This window comes from Mchenga conophoros, linkage group LG19 (genome assembly GCF_057382185.1).
Source record: "Mchenga conophoros isolate Kocher_MC1m ecotype Shallow Benthic linkage group LG19, M_conophoros_male_GT1.1, whole genome shotgun sequence".
Classification (NCBI taxonomy): Eukaryota; Metazoa; Chordata; class Actinopteri; order Cichliformes; family Cichlidae; genus Mchenga; species Mchenga conophoros.
Genome location: NC_140544.1, coordinates 10,057,122 through 10,075,129, shown reverse-complemented (window position 1 = coordinate 10,075,129; position 18,008 = coordinate 10,057,122). Strand labels below are relative to the sequence as shown.

At 40.3% G+C, this 18,008-nt stretch overlaps 1 protein-coding gene and 1 pseudogene across 3 annotated transcripts in view; one reads left to right on the top strand and one right to left on the bottom strand.

The window, feature by feature from the left end:
- Positions 1–13,669, top strand: part of LOC146551751 (interferon-gamma-inducible GTPase 10-like) — a 51,264-nt pseudogene extending 37,595 nt beyond the window's left edge. Inside the window, exons 2-3 of the transcript XR_014889970.1 lie at positions 11,494–12,047; positions 12,590–13,669. The product of XR_014889970.1 is annotated as an interferon-gamma-inducible GTPase 10-like (transcript). The remainder of the gene's footprint in view (positions 1–11,493; positions 12,048–12,589) is intronic.
- Positions 4,098–6,361, bottom strand: LOC146551752 (interferon-inducible GTPase 5-like). 2 transcript variants are annotated; one of them, XM_085257982.1, is made up of 4 exons: positions 6,324–6,361; positions 5,220–5,747; positions 4,835–5,115; positions 4,098–4,724 (listed from the first exon to the last, which is right to left on the bottom strand). In XM_085257982.1, the coding sequence occupies exons 2-4, from the start codon at positions 5,695–5,697 to the stop codon at positions 4,623–4,625; spliced, it is 861 nt and encodes a 286-aa protein (XP_085114108.1). In that variant the 5' UTR covers positions 5,698–5,747; positions 6,324–6,361; the 3' UTR covers positions 4,098–4,622. The 2 variants fall into 2 exon arrangements, with proteins under 2 accessions (XP_085114108.1, XP_085114107.1); XM_085257981.1 differs by having other exon boundaries at positions 4,098–5,115.
- Positions 13,670–18,008: the final 4,339 nt, after the last annotated feature.

Here is an 18,008-nt window from a genome sequence, read left to right as displayed (position 1 = left end):
CCTGGATAGTCTCCAGAGCACCTTTGCATCTTCGGTCCTGTTGGCCTCTTGGCGTCTTGGCTCTGTGGATCAGAACATCTGTGCGGTCTTTTTTCATGAGGTTAGTCACATCTTCCATCCTCCATCCTTTTTGGAGCCTGGTCTTCCATGATAGTTCCTCCTCCAGAAGTCAAACCTGTCAAACTCAACATATTCCAGGTACTTATGAGCCAGAAACTTTAGGGTGCTACCTCCAGGAAAATTCCATACAGTGACATTGGAATACTCTGGATGGGTGGATGGTATAGGTATCTCTGAGGATTCTACAGCATCAGTAGGAGCAACTCCCTCATCTCCATCACCTGTTCCTCTGAAGGCATTAAGAAATTTCGATTTCCCAGAACCAGATTCTCCTGTGATGGCAATATTTAGTGGAATATCATGTGGTTTTTCTAAAACTCTTAAATATCTTCAAATCCTTGCTACTGCTGCAGTAGTGTCATTGTTCTTCAGATTATTTTTAACTGAAGCAGATAAAGCCTCCATGAGGACTCTTAAATAGAAGAAAAAGCTGTTCACTGTGTGAGATGAGAGAGAATCTCCCGTGCAGTATGTTCTGTTCTCTTTGTAATCAGAAAAGCAAGGCCATGATTCTCTGCAAACACTATTTCTGTATAAATCAGCAGAATAATGCATCACAAAACACTGTAATATTCCATTCCTGTTTTTTCTCAAAATAAACAATCAATTAATTTTATTACATGTACATGGGGATTTTAACAGCTTAGCATCCAACATCAAAATCCGCTGGGGCAGTCCCAGAAGCACATATTGATACATAGAAATCAACAACCTTTGTCTCTCAAAACTAGATGCCTGCTAATGCCCTCTCTATCTCCTGCCTCCCTATCTCGTGTCCTTTCTGCCCACTTCTTCGCACACTATGTTCTCCTTGCTTTGGCTTACCAACTCCTTATCCCACTAACGGCAGCTCTGTCGTCTCTGCTTCTCACATGCACCTCTGACCTATTCTCCCAGTTCTATGTGCTCTATGTGTGAATGTTTAGCAACTTGACCTATGACCTACTTAACTGAATAATGAATATAATGCCTTAAAATCATTAATACAACTAAATAGCTAATACTACGATAATGTATTCATACATGACTTTTTTTATTTATTTGTTTTTCTATATTTTACTCCATCTTTGTTGTGCATTTTATTTATTTTAGTGGCATTTTACATTGTTAAGCACTTTGTGCAGCATGGACAGTTTGGAAATATATATGAATAAGCTTGACCTTGAACTAGTTTTTCAGCGTCACTCTGAGACAGGATATTTCTAACTTTAGAGATGTTGCACAAATGGAAGAAAGCAGTCTTACATATTTGTTTAATATGTGCATTGAAGGACATGTCCTGGTCAAAAATGACTCCAAGGTTCCTCACAGCGTTACTGGAGGCCAAGGTAATGCCATCCAGAGGAAGAATCTGCTTAGATACCATATTTTTAAGATTTTCAGGGCCAAGTACAATAACCTCAGTTTGATCTGAATTAAGAAGCAGAAAGTTAGCGACCATCCAGGTCTTTATGTCTTTAAGACATTCCTGCAGTTTAACTCATTGGTGTCTGTTATCTGGCTTCATGGACAGATAGAGCTGGGTGTCATCTGCATAATACTACAAATGCCTTGTGAGCCTTCCAATAATACTGCCTAAAGGAAGCATGTAAAACTAACTGTTTGTGATGTCAGTGAAGAGCATCAGTTGTAGCCGCAAACAGCAGCAGAATAAGAGAAATGATGAGAAAGAAAAGAGGAGAAGATGGATGTTAGGTCTGCACTCGTAGGCCCTGCTGATTCAGAGACTTATCCCCATGAGCGATACAAGACAGAACTCGATCGGTTTCAAACTTGGAGGGAAGCCGGTTGGATCAGCATCTTGGCGCTGAAAGCTCTTCACCTGATCCCAGCCAACTTCAAAAAAACAGTGTCCCCTTGCAGCGTGTGTGTGTGTGTGTGTGTGTGTGTGTGTGTGTGTGTGTGTGTGTGTGTGTGTGTGTGTGTGTGTGACTTCCTGCTGACCACAAAGGGGTCATCTCCCCTCACCCACGTATATGGCTCAACTTCTTTAACGGTCCACCTTATACAAGCGCAGGTGAGCCCATAAATGGCAGGAATTACATTCTTTACCAAATAAGGAAACCAGAACCTTACATAGAATGTGCCTGCACTTAAACACTATAACTAATTGCATGCCCCACCATCCTAGATGTGGGGGATGGACAGAAAAATATCTGAATATGCAGTTCAGGACAAGGTTTACAGTTTTAAGTACAACAATGACAACAATTTTTATCACAATCAATCTACCAATGGACTGCAAGGTGGATTTACGCAGTGAACAGGAGAAAATACTGAAGGACAACTGAAACACGAACATAAAGTCATAGGGTCATGTATTGTGCCTTGTAATATTTATGTATATACAACACGTGCTCACTCAGGCACATGAAGTGGAAATATTGTTTGTGTAATGTGGGTAGTGAGGGGTATGACATCTCTGTGCTTCCTGTAACTGGTACTCTGAGAATAAACACTTTGTTTCTACCACAAACTGGACTGCAGTGAGCCAAATAAACTTATGATATTTTAAATACACAAACCTGAATATTTTCAGATACTACCAACTGAGTTTGGAACACCTGTAGGAATTCGTAGCACCTGCTGGTATAGGTGCCTTTCCCTTTACCCATACCAGTGCCTCAGGTTCAATTCAATTAAATTCAATTCACTTTTATTTATATAGTGCCAAATTACATCAACAGTCGCCTCAAGGTGCTTTATATTGCACAGTAGATTGTTAATACAAACAGAGAAAAACCCAACAATCATATGACCCCTATGAGCAGCACTTTGGCGACAGTGGGAAGGAAAAACTCCCTTTTAACAGGAAGAAACCTCCGGCAGAACCAGGCTCAGGGAGGGGCGGGGCCATCTGCTGTGATTGGTTGGGGTGAGAGAAGGAAGACAGGATGAACAAACCGGAGCCATCAGATCTGTTTTGATTTCTTTGAGGCCAGCCACAACAGCTGTGATGAAGATAGGAAGGATCATTTTCATGTGTTATTCTTTCTCAAATATTTGGTTTACATCACATCAAAAATCAGCAGCACAATCTTTTATATTTTTCATCCATTTAACATTTTTCCCTAATAATTTCAAGCTGCAGACCTGACAATGTGTCACCAAAGTGTCTCTCTTTGCATCTGGCTAAATCTCCATAGTAATAATGTTACATACCTGGTTGGGAGCCAGCTAACACAAAGGACGTGTGGCTGTGTTGAACTTCATAGTCACACCCTTCAGGACTCCTTGTGTCCAACAATCTCAGACCAAACTGAAAACATGATATTTAATGCAAACCTGCTCTGTGAGCGAGTTAAATAAAGCCAGGATCTCTTTCAATAATCTGGATTCACTCAACATCGACTATCAGGATAAGCTGTCACCAAAATGGCTCATCAACTGGCCAAGGTCAGATGTCATACCTGTTGAGCTCTAATCTGGAACCTAATCTGCTCCACCTTTCCCTCCAGGTGTGCTGCTCTCCATGTTGGAACCATTCCAGAGAGTGCCACACCTGGCCTGTAACTACTGATCATGTGACAGTGAAACGAGGAAGTTGGTCATGTCTGTTGTCCAGATATTGGCAGTTAATCATGTCAGATCCTGCTAACAAGCCTTTTAATTCAGCCATTGTGCATTTGCAGAACTAATATTAAGCCATAAGAAATGATGGGGAAAGTTTTTTCTCAGAATACTTATTTGTACTTTTGACACTTTTATGTCCAGTTTTCCAGTAATACAGTTTTGTGTGTATGGAGGTGTTTTCATGGTTTTACTGCTTCTGTTCCTGAATGGTTTGTAAATTCACTCCACCACCATTGGTTGTTTAATTATTCTCACATATTTATTACCTTAATCAGTTTACTGGATTTGAAATGATCATAGTCAGTAGATGATATTAAAAATTAAATGATTAAACTGAAACGGCAGTTAAATAACCTTTAACATTAGAGTTTTATTAGAGTCTAAATTACAGTATTTTTGGACACTAACAGAAACCACAAGAAAACTTCTCACACAAGTAGCTTCACTCACTGTAGCAGGTTTTCTAATTACAGCATTGTCATTTTAAGGATAAAGAAAGAGAAAGTAAAGGAAGGATCCACAGGGTGGAACGTGTCCACAATTCCTTTAGTTTTGATTACAATTCTGATATAGTGGGCTGGAACTAGAGGTCTTATATATAACCCTGTTGTCCTCAACCACCCATCTGTGTCTCCCTTCGGGTACTTGGGGGTTTCCAGTCCCTCTGTGGCACAGATGAGGAGGAAAGTTTGAGAGCATGAAGCTGTGAAGAATTACTCTGTTCTTGTTGCTTTGACCAGAGAAAATGAGATCTGCTGTAGACTGAACACAGGATCACATTATCATTTACTTACTAGTTCAGACCCAGAGCCTTCTCAAAAACCCTCTGAGCATCATCAGCAAGTGTGTCGAGGAAAGAATTCAGAGCTTTGTAGGTTACAGCAAAAGACAGACCGGCTGATGCTACAAGTCCGACTACTGGAATCCATCTAACACCTTCTTCTGCTGTCATACATGCAGCTATGCATGCTAGTTGGGTCAACACCCTCGTGAGGAGCTCTGGAGTTATTTCTACTCCAGCCAGTGGTGACCTGACAACAGCACAAAGATTAGCATACAGCACATCTGTTCTCTCAGCAAGTTTTTCCAGTGATGACTTATCAATACTGAAATCAGTTACATAACTTTTAACAACACTAACCATCAACCCAATATCAACAGCAACAGAAAGGCCAGGAACTGGAACAGCTGCTACAGTTCCAGACAAACCAGCCCAGTATTTTATTCTGGACTGAAAAGCTTTTTTCTTCTTGATGATGATCTCTGGGTTGATGTTGGGCATGATGAACAGCAGAGTGTCCCTCTTGTTTTTAGGAAGGTCTCTGTCTAAGGTCTGCTGTAAGAGAGAGAAGTCGTAAAGGTTTGGCTCAAAGCTGGACACCAGGAAGACCTGTAGAGACTCGATGCCTTGTTCTCGAAGAACTGCGTGATAAAGAAATATAAAGAAACCATATCTTTCACAGTTAAAGTAAATAAGTCCCAACTTTCGGATAATAAAGTGTTTTCTTAACAAAACAGAAACTCACCTTGAACACAGTTTTCCCTCATTTTTGTAAGACTCCTCTCTGCACTGAAGTCTTCATTTCTTCTCTCATCACGCATAAAGTTGTCAATCTTTGAGCAAACAAAGTAGCACTTTTTGTTTATCTTCTGAATCTCCTGAGCGAGTTTCACATCATTTTCTCTGCAACCAGTGTCTGAGACGATGATAAAGAAGTCATACATCTCAAATTCAACATATTCTAGGTACTTATGAGCTGGATACTTCATGGTGCCAACACCAGGAAGATCCCATAAAGTGACATTGGGATAGTCTGGATGGAAGTATGGCATAGGTTCCTTTGAGCGTTCTACAGCACCAGTAGGAGCGGCCCCTTCATCTCCATTACGTAATCCTCTGACAGCGTTAACAAATGTCGATTTACCAGAACCAGATTCTCCTGTGATGGCAATACGTAGTGAAATATCACATGTTTCTTCTCGCTGCTGCTGCAGAAGTATCATTGTTCATCAGATCCTTTCTAACTGAAGCAGATAAAGGCTCTATGTGGACTCTTAAATAAAAGGAAAAGTTGTTATATTCACTGCACTCTCATCTCTGAATACAGACTATAAAAATCCAGCATCATCAAATAATCTTGAAAGTTTTTTCACATTGTCAGACTCAAGACAAAGAAATTATCAAACCGATCAAACATAAAACTCAGAATTTAAGCAGCTAATCATTGATTTCTTTGGCATTAGAGTCAGTCTAAGGAGAATCAGTAAGTGTTTAAATTAGCTATGAATAAGGATTCAATAATGACTGTGCTTAGAAAATGATCTAAAAAGAACAAACAATTTTTGAGTCTTTGGCTCTGTTCTCTGATTCACCTGCTGCTTGCAAAAACTAAAGTCTTGAAAACACATACATTTCCACTTGGGTCACTCACAGAACATAAACAAGTCTTTACAGAGAGAAGTATGACTGGAGAGCTGCTGCTCGAAAGACAGAAAGGGCAAAACTATGAAACACCAACAACGTAACACCAGCATGCAAAAGGTAAAGAACAGGTGACTGGAGAGGTTCACTGGTTGGAATTTGAGTGAATTGAACTTTATAGACAGAACTCATTTAATCAAAGGTTTACCTGCGTGCTGAGCTGTTGGAGTGATGAAAAGTTCTGCATGAAGCAGTCAGTCTGATGATAGATGAGCTGGTGGAGGGTAAATATCTCTAACCACGCCCTCTGAAAACAGCGGTGAAACTGGTTTGACCACAGAGCTGTGGTCATTTGTTTGAGCAGGGATCAGCTGATCATTGCTCAAACAAATGACCTTCTCATTTGTTTGTGTTTCTCTACACGCTGCTGAGTAAAGAAATGTTTATGTTTTTCATATTTTAGATTATGACCTGAACCAGTGATCAAACCAGGCAATGTGTCTTTGTGTGGGTCACAGCACTGACTGTAAACCAGCTGATTTAAGTATAGATCACACTTGTATTCACAGCAGAGCACAAAGTCGTTACACACTGCTCCTTCTGCAGGAGAGAACTGTAAAGGAACTTTTAAATAAGTGCACGTATCGTATAATGTTTGTATCCCATGACAATAATATTTCATTAAGGCAAAAAATATTTGGACGGATCTTTTACTGCATATGTGCTCTGATCCGTCACTCTTTCATATCTGCTCACATATATTAATGCCTCTCAGGACAATAATACGTGTAAATCTATGAGAGCTACACTCTCTGATGACATCAGTATTTAATAGAATATTATTCTATAACCATGAACGTCTTTTTCCATATGGCTTCTGTCCATTGATTCTTTAATTCTTCTCACAGATTTATTACTTTTATCAGCTGGATTTGAAATGATCGTAGTCATTAGATGATATGACAAATGAAATGATTCGACTGAAACAGCAGTTAAATAACCTTTAACATTAGAGTTGTAAGTCTGAGTGTTGAGAGAGCTTCAGGCTCACATTTCCATGGCTTATCTCACTGATATAATGAATGAATACGTGAGTGTTTGCTGTATCAGGCACATCTTCTCAGACACTATATTACAGTATTATTGGACACTAACAGATACCCGAAGAAAACACAATTAGAAAATCTGTTTCAGCAGGTGAAAATAATTACAGCATCCTCATTTTAAGGACTTTGTTATTTCTGATAGAACTTCCTGATTTCCCAGCAGGCCTTTACAGTTCTGTTTGTATTTACTATTAGGATATAATGAGTTTCAGCCTTTTTGAGCTTCATTCCTGCTTTGATTTCCCTGCTTGTGTTTCTAGGACTCACAGCCACTGCCGTTTGTTAGCATTTGCCTTTTGTCTGGTTGGTTCTGCAGCACCTGCTTGTTTGTGTGGAACTAGAAGCCCCATAGGTGCTCAGCCCTGTTGTCCTCATCCACCTTTGTTGAGTCTCCCATCAGCACTTGGGTGCTCCCAGTCCATATGTGACACAGATGTTCTTCTACACTATCCCAGCCACTTGGTGGTGCCTCTCAGTGTATGCTGTCCTAGCTTGCATTTTACATCCTGTTTATTTGTCCTGGATAGTCTCCAGGGCACCTTTGCATCTTTGGTCCTGGTGCCTTGGTAGACTCCTGCCTCTGTGGATCAGAAAATCTGTGCTGTCTTTTTACTTGACGTTAGCCACTTCTTCTATTTTCCATCCATTTTGGAGCCTGGTCTTCCATGATAGTTCCTCCTGCAGTTCCTTATCACCATCTGTCTGCAGTGGACTGAGGCATTTTAGGAGCAGTAGATCTAAGTTAAGGTTAATGAGGGAGTCAGTTAATTAGGTTAACTCATAAAATTTTATGAGTTAAAAAGGGGGAGCTGTTAAAGAATAAATATATATTCTTAGTGCTTATTTTCTGATTATATTGTTTTATGTACTTTAATAATAAAGGCCTGTATAAAGAAAGGCCAGCTTTGACTCATAAACCAAGTGCTCAGCCAGACTAATATACAGGAAGTGCAGAGCTGCAGAGGCAATATATTAAGAACAGGAAACCAGACAGAAAAAGCAGAACTACGTCACACACACACACACACACACACACACACACACCAAGTCAGGTCAGGAGGAGTTGTGTAAAGGACCAAAATAACACCTATATGATACACATTTTGGCTTCTAATTCTAGAGATCTACAACTGGCATTTGAGCTGTGCAGGGGTCTCTCTCTTCCGGAAGATGATAGAATAAAAAGAAATATAAATGTTTTAACACACTATGAGTCGGTTTTCTCTGTTCTATCATGGGGACAAAAGAATCGGGGTTAATATTTGGTGTTTCCGCCCGGTTCTTCGTGTGACAGAAAGAACAAATGTGGCCGAAGGTTGGATCTGATATGAGGCGAACAGAAGACCGGTCTAAAGAGATTTAAAGGTAGGCACAAACCTGTTCAAAAAGCAAATTTGTGCAGATTGGCTGAATTTTAAATGATCTGTTTGCTGAGTGGATGATCTTAACTATCAAATTGGATTAAGATTAAGGAACTGACCTCACAGCCCATTGTTCCTTCAGTGGGCTGGTTTCAGTCATTATGCAAATGTACTGTTTATAAGATTGAAACCTGCAGTCAGCTGAGACTGAAGACGTCACCTGGATGATGATGAAACGTTTCTCCCACAAAACGCTACGTCCAGAATCAACTTTTGGAGATAAGTGCTTAAAGTTTTAAAAACATGTTGCGTGTTATCCTGTCCCTGTCAGTGGGGCAGACCGAGTGGAGGTGGACGCAGGAGCAGACAGAGGCGAGGAGACGGAACTTGAGTCGCAAACCAAAAGCGAGCCTTTATTGTGGCTGAAACATAAATACAACTCAAACGAAGGCAAACATGGGAGAGAGCTAACTGAAAACCTACACTGGGAAAAACTGAGAAAAGTGAGCCAACAGAGACAATACAGAGGAACTATGATAACTATGAATGCATGAAAGGAGGAAACACAGATGACACAACGCTGAACACAGGAAGACTGAGGACTTAAATACACACGAGGTGATCAGGAGAAGTGGCGACACATGAGGACACAGCTGACTCAAATGAAACATAATGACAACACAGGGGAGAGTAACACTGGACACAATAATATGAGACACGGACCTTCAAAGTAAAACAGGAAGTATAACCACCACAGACTAGACACTGAACTAAACCTAAGAACAAACTATTAACCAGGAAAACACAGGTTTTTTGCTTCAGCACCCCCAAAATGATTCAAAGCACCCCCAAAATGGGCTAAAATCACCCCTGGTGAAGACAAGAAAATATGGTTGAAATATGCTGTCTCTTTATAGTCCCTGTCATGACTCTCTCAGCAGCATTTTTGATCCATTAATATTAAACAATTATTGATGCAGCGGATTGAGATGAAACTTGGCACAGAGGTACAGTAGGTGTCCAGGAGGAGGATTGTGTTGAAAGTTGGACATCAACTACCAAGACTGATTTTTAATGAATTTTTGAATATGCAACCAGACTTTCCCGATGGCTGTATTGGGCTGTCCCAAAGCGTTGTACGCGAGGGCGTGCATGTGTGAGTGCGCGCGCGCGTGTACTTGTGCGCGGGTCTATGCTTTTGATCGGGAAATAAGGAGAAAAGGCGCTGCCGTAAAGGGCGGTGTGGAAGCGCAAAAAACTTAATGCGGCTGAAAAGAGGCGGCTGGCTTGACTGCGGTCCTGCTTGAGAGGAGGCGTTTCCACAGGCATGCTTCCGGGAGCAAAGAAGTGAGTTTACAGGAGATAAACAGTCCTATCGTGTTACTATCGATCCGATACCAATACGAGCGTTGGCACTGGTACGATCGACGTTTGGATGACTCCGCCCACCACGAATACAAGGCTGCACTACTGCTGCATTCTGCACTCATCATCGCTCCACCATCGTCACACGCAGGTAGACCTCCACCACTGTATCAAACTTTCTGTCTGCAAAATTAAATTCACTCAAATTTCAGCCTGTGGTGTTTTTTTCCACCTTTCCTTAATCTGAACACATCGGTGCTACAGTTTTTGTTGGGTTTCTTTGTTTTGGTTTTTGAGTTTGTGAGCTGTGAATCTCTGCAGTCATACTCGACTCTACATGGACGACTTCCGCGATCGGTCAAAGAAAACACCTGCACACCTGTTACGGATCTAGATGCACCTGAAGGATGAATATGAAGCTTTTCACACAACAATGAGAGTGACGCTAACCATGGGGCTCTTATTACTGTAGCAAAATCTTGCGCGTTTGTAGTAATGTTTATAAATGTGTAGAGAAACACAAGTAATAAGCACTAACTGATTGTCCTTGGACTGACCCTGCACACATAGGATTTCCAACTGTTAAATTATTAAATAAGGGACACACTGGCATACCAGAAGCACAATGCACAACCAGCTCAGCATAGTGTAAATATGCACTGTGACATTGCAGGTAACGGTCAATATGTGACAATTGGTCACATATATGACGAACCAGTTTTGCTCATTTTACAGGATGTCCCGGTTAAAACGACGGGACAGTTGGAAACCCTAGTGTCATATCAAACATTGTTTCTTTTGAAATAACTTGAAACTATTTATTAATCAAGTGAAAATCTTCAGATTTCTGGTCAGCTCCCTGGGGGGGGTCACAGTACGCATAAAGTACCTTTCCATCACATCAGGAGGCTCACCTGTATGGAGGGCCAGGAGTGGTGTATTAAATTAAATAGTTAATTAAATGTGTCAGTAATTAATTAAAATGTGAAAAAATAAATAATTAAATGTTTCAATAATTAATCATTATAAAATTAAATGTATATAATTAAATTCATTAAATAACATTGGAAATAAATAATTTAAATGTTTTAAATGACATGAATGAGCATTTAATTCATTAAATAAATTTAAATAATGAATTAATTCCAAATTTAATATGTTAATGAAACATAAAGGCGTATTTAATTAATTTTGTCACTCCTTGCAATCCATACACACTGGGGTAACCACATGTATCAGGTCAAACGCACAGATTCATGGTCCCATGCTCTCTGGTCTCCATTTAAATATAAAGTCTGAGTTAGGACTGAGTTTCTGCTCCACTGATCAGTTTCTGGAAGAAATCAAAGATTAGCTGTTTAAATTCAGAGTGTCATGTTTGATTTGTTTGATACTTTCTTTGCCTGCGAGTCTGAAAATGTGACAGAGCAGCTGGAAACAAAGACGAAGAAACTTTCAAGATTATATGGTGATGAAGGATTTATGATATCATCTGTATTCAGAGATGAGAGTGCAGTGATTCTAACTGCTTTTTCTTTTATTTAAGGGTCCACATGGAGGCTGTACTTGCTTCAGTTAAAAATGATCTGATGAACAATGACACTGCTGCAGCAGTAGAAAAGATTCAAAGATATTCAAAAGAACCAAATAATATTCCACTAAAAATCGCCATCACAGGAGAATCTAAATCTGGTAAATCCACCTTTGTTAGTGCCTTAAGAGGCATAAAGAGCATTGGTGATGAAGATGAGGGCGCTGCACCCACTGGTGTTGTGGAAACCACCTCAGAGGTCACAGAGTACCTCCATCCAAACTATCCCAATGTTACTTTATGGGATCTTCCTGGAATCGGCACCACCAAGTTTCCAGCTAAGAAGTACCTGGAGCTTGTTGGATTTGAGAACTTTGACGTCTTCATCATCGTCTCAGCTGATCGCTTCAGAGAAAATGACGTGAAACTTGCAAAGGAGATTCAGAAGATGAAGAAAAAGTTCTACTTTGTTCGCTCAAAGATCGACAACAACATACGTGATGAGGAAAGAAAGAGAGACTTCAGTAAAGAGGGGACTCTTAGAAAAATCAGAGACGACTCTGTTCAAGGTGAGTTTCTTATCTAATCATTTTTACCAAAGTAATATCACTTTGTGAATTTACTATTTAAAAATATTCACAACTTAGTTTGATTTTTTTCCCCCTCATGTTAGCATGTATTTTCTGTAAAACAGGACTCAGATGTAGACATCAAGTCTTCACATGTTTTCCTGGTGTGCAGCTTTGAGCCTCACTATTATGAATTCTCTAAATTAGTGGGTCAGCGACCCTCTTAGGGACATTCCCAATAAGGCATAACAATCTGGGACTCTCCATCAATTTGCCCTGAAAAGGCTTCTCAGATGAAACATCTTCAAGAAACCTAAAGAAGTCCATACCCTTTTCTTACCAAGCTCCTTAGAGTACCATGACCTGGATGACTGAGAGCCTTCACAGAACTCTGTCTTACCTTGTATTTGTTTAAATAATTTTTTTTTTCATTCTCTCTTCTTTATACCTCAGTGCAAACAAGTGTGAACATCATTCTTTGTTTATTAAGTTAGTAAAGTTAAACTCTGAGCCTTTTTTGTTTTTTATCTTTTATAACACAGGTCTTCAGAAAGAAGGTTTTGAGTCTCCACAGGTCTTCCTGGTGTCCAGCTTTGAGCCTCACATTTATGAATTCTCTGAATTACAACAGACCTTAGAGAGAGAACTTCCTGCACACCAGAGTGATGCTCTGCTGCGTGCCATGTCCAACATCAACCAGTAGATCATCAACAAGAAGAAAGAAGCTTTTCAGTCCACAATAAAATACTACTCTACTCTGTCTGCAGCTGGAGCAGCTGTTCCAGTTCCTGAGCTGTCTGTTAATGTTGATGACAGCATGATGCTTTCAGTTGTCACAGATTATGTAACTGGGTTTGGTCTTGATAAGCAGTCTCTGAAGAAACTTGCTGCCAGCTCAGGTGTGTCATATGATGATTTGTGTGCTGTCATCAAGTCAGAACTGGCTAAAATACCTGCAGAGTTCTTCATGAAAACGTTTATCTCAGTTCAAGGTAAAGCTGGGAAAGTATCCAGAAATTCTTTCCTATTTGTAACTGCAGCATCAATGGGCATCTCTTTTAAAACAACCTACTTCACTCTGAGTTATTTCCTTAACCAGCTTGCTGATGATGCTCAGAGGGTGTTTAACAGAGCTCTGGGTGTGAACATATCAGTGTGATTACTATAAAATAAAGTAGCTACTAGTTACATTTTAAGCTGCAGTGTGCAAACAAGCTTTGATATTTTTTTTTAAACAATTACAGAATCATTCACTGATTTCAATTTGACTGATTTCAGTGAACAGCATCCTGGTACAGCTGATCTGTGTACCAGATGCCTCAGCAAGACTCATTTCCTCTCATCAGAGCAGAAACAACATAGTAACTGTTTTCCCCTCATCACATTAATACAGAAACAAGTGTGATCTTATTTTTCATAAACTGTGTACCGTGGAGAAGAGCTACTGGATTGATGCTATGATGCTTTTTAATTATTTGGTTAATTTTTAATGTCAACATTTTGTGCAAATCAGATCAAATAATGAAATTGGTTTTGCTATATTATATCACCATGCCGTATCTTCCACCATAATAAATACTGAGTTATGCAGAATGTATGATGTCATGTGATAAGCAGAGAAACTGCTCTGTGGTGTTTGTGTTGACTGTATATTGTGTTCACTGCCCTCCAGTGGTCGAAGTGAGGAGCTACAACAATAATAATACAGTTATGAACTCTGTTTATCACCATCATTCTGTTATTATTAATAAAATGCAGCATTAGCATTATTTATGACCCTTAAAAAACAGATTCCAATGTACTAAACAACACATTATAACACCGGGTGAGTTATTCTAGTCTCTGTATATGTGTAGTAGACAAAATATTAGAAACACTGGTGAGCACCTAAACACTGAGCTTCATCATGATTGGGTTAAAAGTAAAACACAAAAGTCCCCACACCAATTTCTTAATTTGTCAGAATGCATGTGGATAATACAAATCTATAACAACTGAAAACTAAACTGAATGACTTTAAGAGCTTGTTCAGAAAATGATTTAAGTCATTTTTCACTGTTAAAAATTTGTCACCCTGCAGAGCCAGCACCCATATACAGGAACCAATGTGGGTGAGAGGACTCGCCCAGCTCAAACTGCTGCAAGGCCATCCAGGTGTCTTTCCTGCCTCTGATATGGAAATGGTGGTCCTGAGAGCAGGTGCAGTTTATGTCTGCCACACCTGTTCCCTTCTAGATAATTTACCAGTTTAGCAGTTAATTACAGGGTTCATTTTAGTGGCCTGGACAGTCGGCCCCAAGAGGCTTATATTTTAAAATGCTGGAGTAACATCTAAGAGCTATTTACACTACAACTAATACTATTAAGTTAAAAACTGAATGTTCACAATTTAGACCTTAATAGCAGGATATTTTATTAAAGCAGTTTAGCAAACCAGAATAAAAAATGATAATAAAGCAAAATGATTATAATAAACTTGAATTATACTTAACTAACCTACTCTGAGCTAATGCTGATTTTATTCACATCGTTGGAGAGAAAAGGCACACTAGATCTGAAACTGTCAACAGTGAAACTCTTAGAGCCATTCTTCAGTGTTTTTTTATTTAACCAGGAAGATCCCATTGATCCCCTTTTTCAAGGGATATCTGGTCAAGATAGGCAGCAGCACGGTTACAAAAATTATACAATTAAACACAGGCAGCAACAGAACACATGCAAAATAAAAAATAAAAAAAAAAATTCAATTAAAATGACAATCTATTTGAAACTGTCACGGTTTGCGATGCAAGCCGTGTGGGAATTATTGAAGGACCCAAGATGCAGACACTTCTGGTGTGAGTGAGCTTTATTGAGGAGAATGACATACAACAAAAGGCGAGGGTGGCGAGAACAGAACTGACAAAACCTAAACAGGGAAATCTAAGCATAAAACATATCTGAAACCTTAAGATACGAACGGAGATGCAGGGGAACCACACAGACGAAACAACAACGAACAGTAGAAAATAGAGGGCTTAAATACACACAGGGCAATCAGGGACTGGGAGACAGGAGGGAGACACAGCTGGGGGAAATCAGAGCTGACGATACTGAGGGAAGTAAAACAGAATACAATAACCTGAGACACTGACCTTCAAAATAAAACAGGGACTGACACATGCAAAGACACAGACTGAGAAACTCAGACTTTACACAGAGGAACACATATGCAGGAATGACTAAACACCAAACTGAGGAAGAACAGAACCAAAGAGCTTGAAAACCACAACCAACATCACAATAATAGAAAACACAAAACACTGGGTCAAAAGACAGTTGCATGTTATGGACTTGGCCTAGTTTTGAATTAAAATCACTTAATGAAATGAATTCAGTCATTTTCCAGTTGTTCTGCAGTTCTCTCCAAGCCAAGGGTACAGTGGGGCAAAAAAGTATTTAGTCAGCCACCGATTGTGCAAGTTCCCCCACTTAAAATGATGACAGAGGTCAGTAATTTGCACCAGAGGTACACTTCAACTGTGAGAGACAGAATGTGAAAAAAAAATCCATGAATTCACATGGTAGGATTTGTAAAGAATTTATCCGTAAATCAGGGTGGCAAATAAGTATTTGGTCACCTCAAACATGGAAAATCTCTGGCTCTCACAGACCTGTAACGTCTTCTGTAAGACGCTTTTCTGTCCCCCACTCGTTACCTGTATGAATGGCACCTGTTTGAACTCATCATCTGTATAAAAGACACCTGTCCACAGCCTCAAACAGTCAGACTCCAAACGCCGCCATGGCCAAGACCAAAGAGCTCTCGAAGGACACCAGGAAAAGTATTGTAGACCTGCACCAGACTGGGAAGAGTGAATCTACAATAGGCAAGCAGCTTGGTGTGAAAAAATCAACTGTGGGAGCAATCATCAGAAAATGGAAGACATACAAGACCACTGATAATCTCCCACGATCTGGGGCTCCACGCAAGATCTCATCCCGTGGGGTCAAAATGATCATGAGAACGGTGAGCAAAGATCCCAGAACCACACGGGGGGACCTGGTGAATGACCTGCAGAGAGCTGGGACCAAAGTAACAAAGGTCACCATCAGTAACACACTACAACGGCAGGGAATCAAATCCCGCAGTGCCAGACGTGTTCCGCTGCTGAAGCCAGTGCATGTCCAGGCCCGTCTGAAGTTTGCCAGAGAGCACATGGATGATACAGCAGAGGATTGGGAGAATGTCATGTGGTCAGATGAAACCAAAGTAGAACTTTTTGGTATAAACTCAACTCGTCGTGTTTGGAGGACGAAGAATACTGAGTTGCATCCCAAGAACACCATACCTACTGTGAAGCATGGGGGTGGGAACATCATGCTATGGGGCTGTTTTTCTGCCAAGGGGACAGGACGACTGATCCGTGTTAAGGACAGAATGAATGGGGCCATGTATCGTGAGATTTTGAGCCAAAACCTCCTTCCATCAGTGAGAACTTTGAAGATGAAACGCGGCTGGGTCTTCCAACATGACAATGATCCAAAACACACCGCCCGGGCAACAAAGGAGTGGCTCCGTAAGAAGCATTTGAAAGTCCTGGAGTGGCCTAGCCAGTCTCCAGACCTCAACCCCATAGAAAATCTGTGGCGGGAGTTGAAAGTCCGTGTTGCTCGGCGACAGCCCCAAAACATCACTGCTCTCGAGAAGATCTGCATGGAGGAATGGGCCAAAATACCAGCTACTGTGTGTGCAAACCTGGTAAAGACCTATAGTAAACGTTTGACCTCTGTTATTGCCAACAAAGGTTATGTTACAAAGTATTGAGTTGTATTTTTGTTATTGACCAAATACTTATTTGCCACCCTGATTTACGAATAAATTCTTTACAAATCCTACCATGTGGATTCATGGATTTTTTTTTTTCACATTCTGTCTCTCACAGTTGACGTGTACCTCTGGTGCAAATTACTGACCTCTGTCATCATTTTAGGTGGGGGAACTTGCACAATCGGTGGCTGACTAAATACTTTTTTGCCCCACTGTACTAAACCTGTAATGCTGCACATGTTTCATGCTGTACATGCTCATACCTTTTTTTTTACCATCACATGTAAAAATGTTGTAGCAACAACTTCTTTGTATTAAAAGAAAAACAGAACTTATTTTGAAAATAAAATCTCAGTTTTAACTTCAGTTTCTTCATGAGTTTCTTTACATGTGGTTTGAAGGTGAGCGAGTCATCAATCAAGATACTCAGATATTTATATGTGTAAACCAATGATTCTACGATTATTACCCTCAAGAGGGGTTACTGAAGGAATGTGTGTTCATCTCGCAGGAGACAACAGAGAAGAAACCTGAAACTCTTTGTCATGGTCCTGAGGCTGAGGACTCAGTGTTTTGTGTTTCTTTATGCTTTTGTTCATTCCGAGTGTGTATTTTGTTGTGATTTTGCCATTTGTTAGGTTTCTGTTCTTTGCCTGCCTGCTCCCACTTCTCTGTGTTCCCTCTGTCTGTCCATGGTGTTATTGAGTCTGCCTGTCAAGTTCAGTGTCCTGTCTGGTTCTCTGTGTCTGTTAGTTTCCTGTTTTATTCTGAAAGTTAATGTCTTATGTCAGTGTGTTCAGTTTTACCTCTCCCCTGTTTTGTTAGCCTAATTGCTCCCAGCTGTGTCTCCCCTCTGTGCTCTGTTCAGGTCCCTGCGTTTTTGTTGCAAAACAGTCTGTGTGTTTCCGGTTTTACTTTGTAGGTCTGCTTCTCATCATGTCCATTAGTGTCAGCTGTGTCCACCCCTGCATGTCATCTCCTCATTACCTAGCGTGTATTTATAGTGTGTGTTGGCTTCTGTTCATCGTTGGATCGTCTGTGTTTCTCGGTGTATCGACGTCTCTCTGCATTCTCAGCTCTTGGTTCATGCTTAGGTTTGTCATTTAGTTTTTCCAGTCTAGGTTTTTTTCAGTCATTTGTCTTTTCTCACT

Bases quoted from the DNA above. Each gene is read 5' to 3' on its own strand.
- LOC146551752 (XM_085257981.1), bottom strand. From the start codon at position 5,697: ATGATACTTCTGCAGCAGCAGCGAGAAGAAACATGTGATATTTCACTA. The intron at 5,116-5,219 runs GTGAGTTTCTGT...TTTATCACGCAG, and splicing joins GAGGGAAAACTGTGTTCAAG to TTCTTCGAGAACAAGGCATC.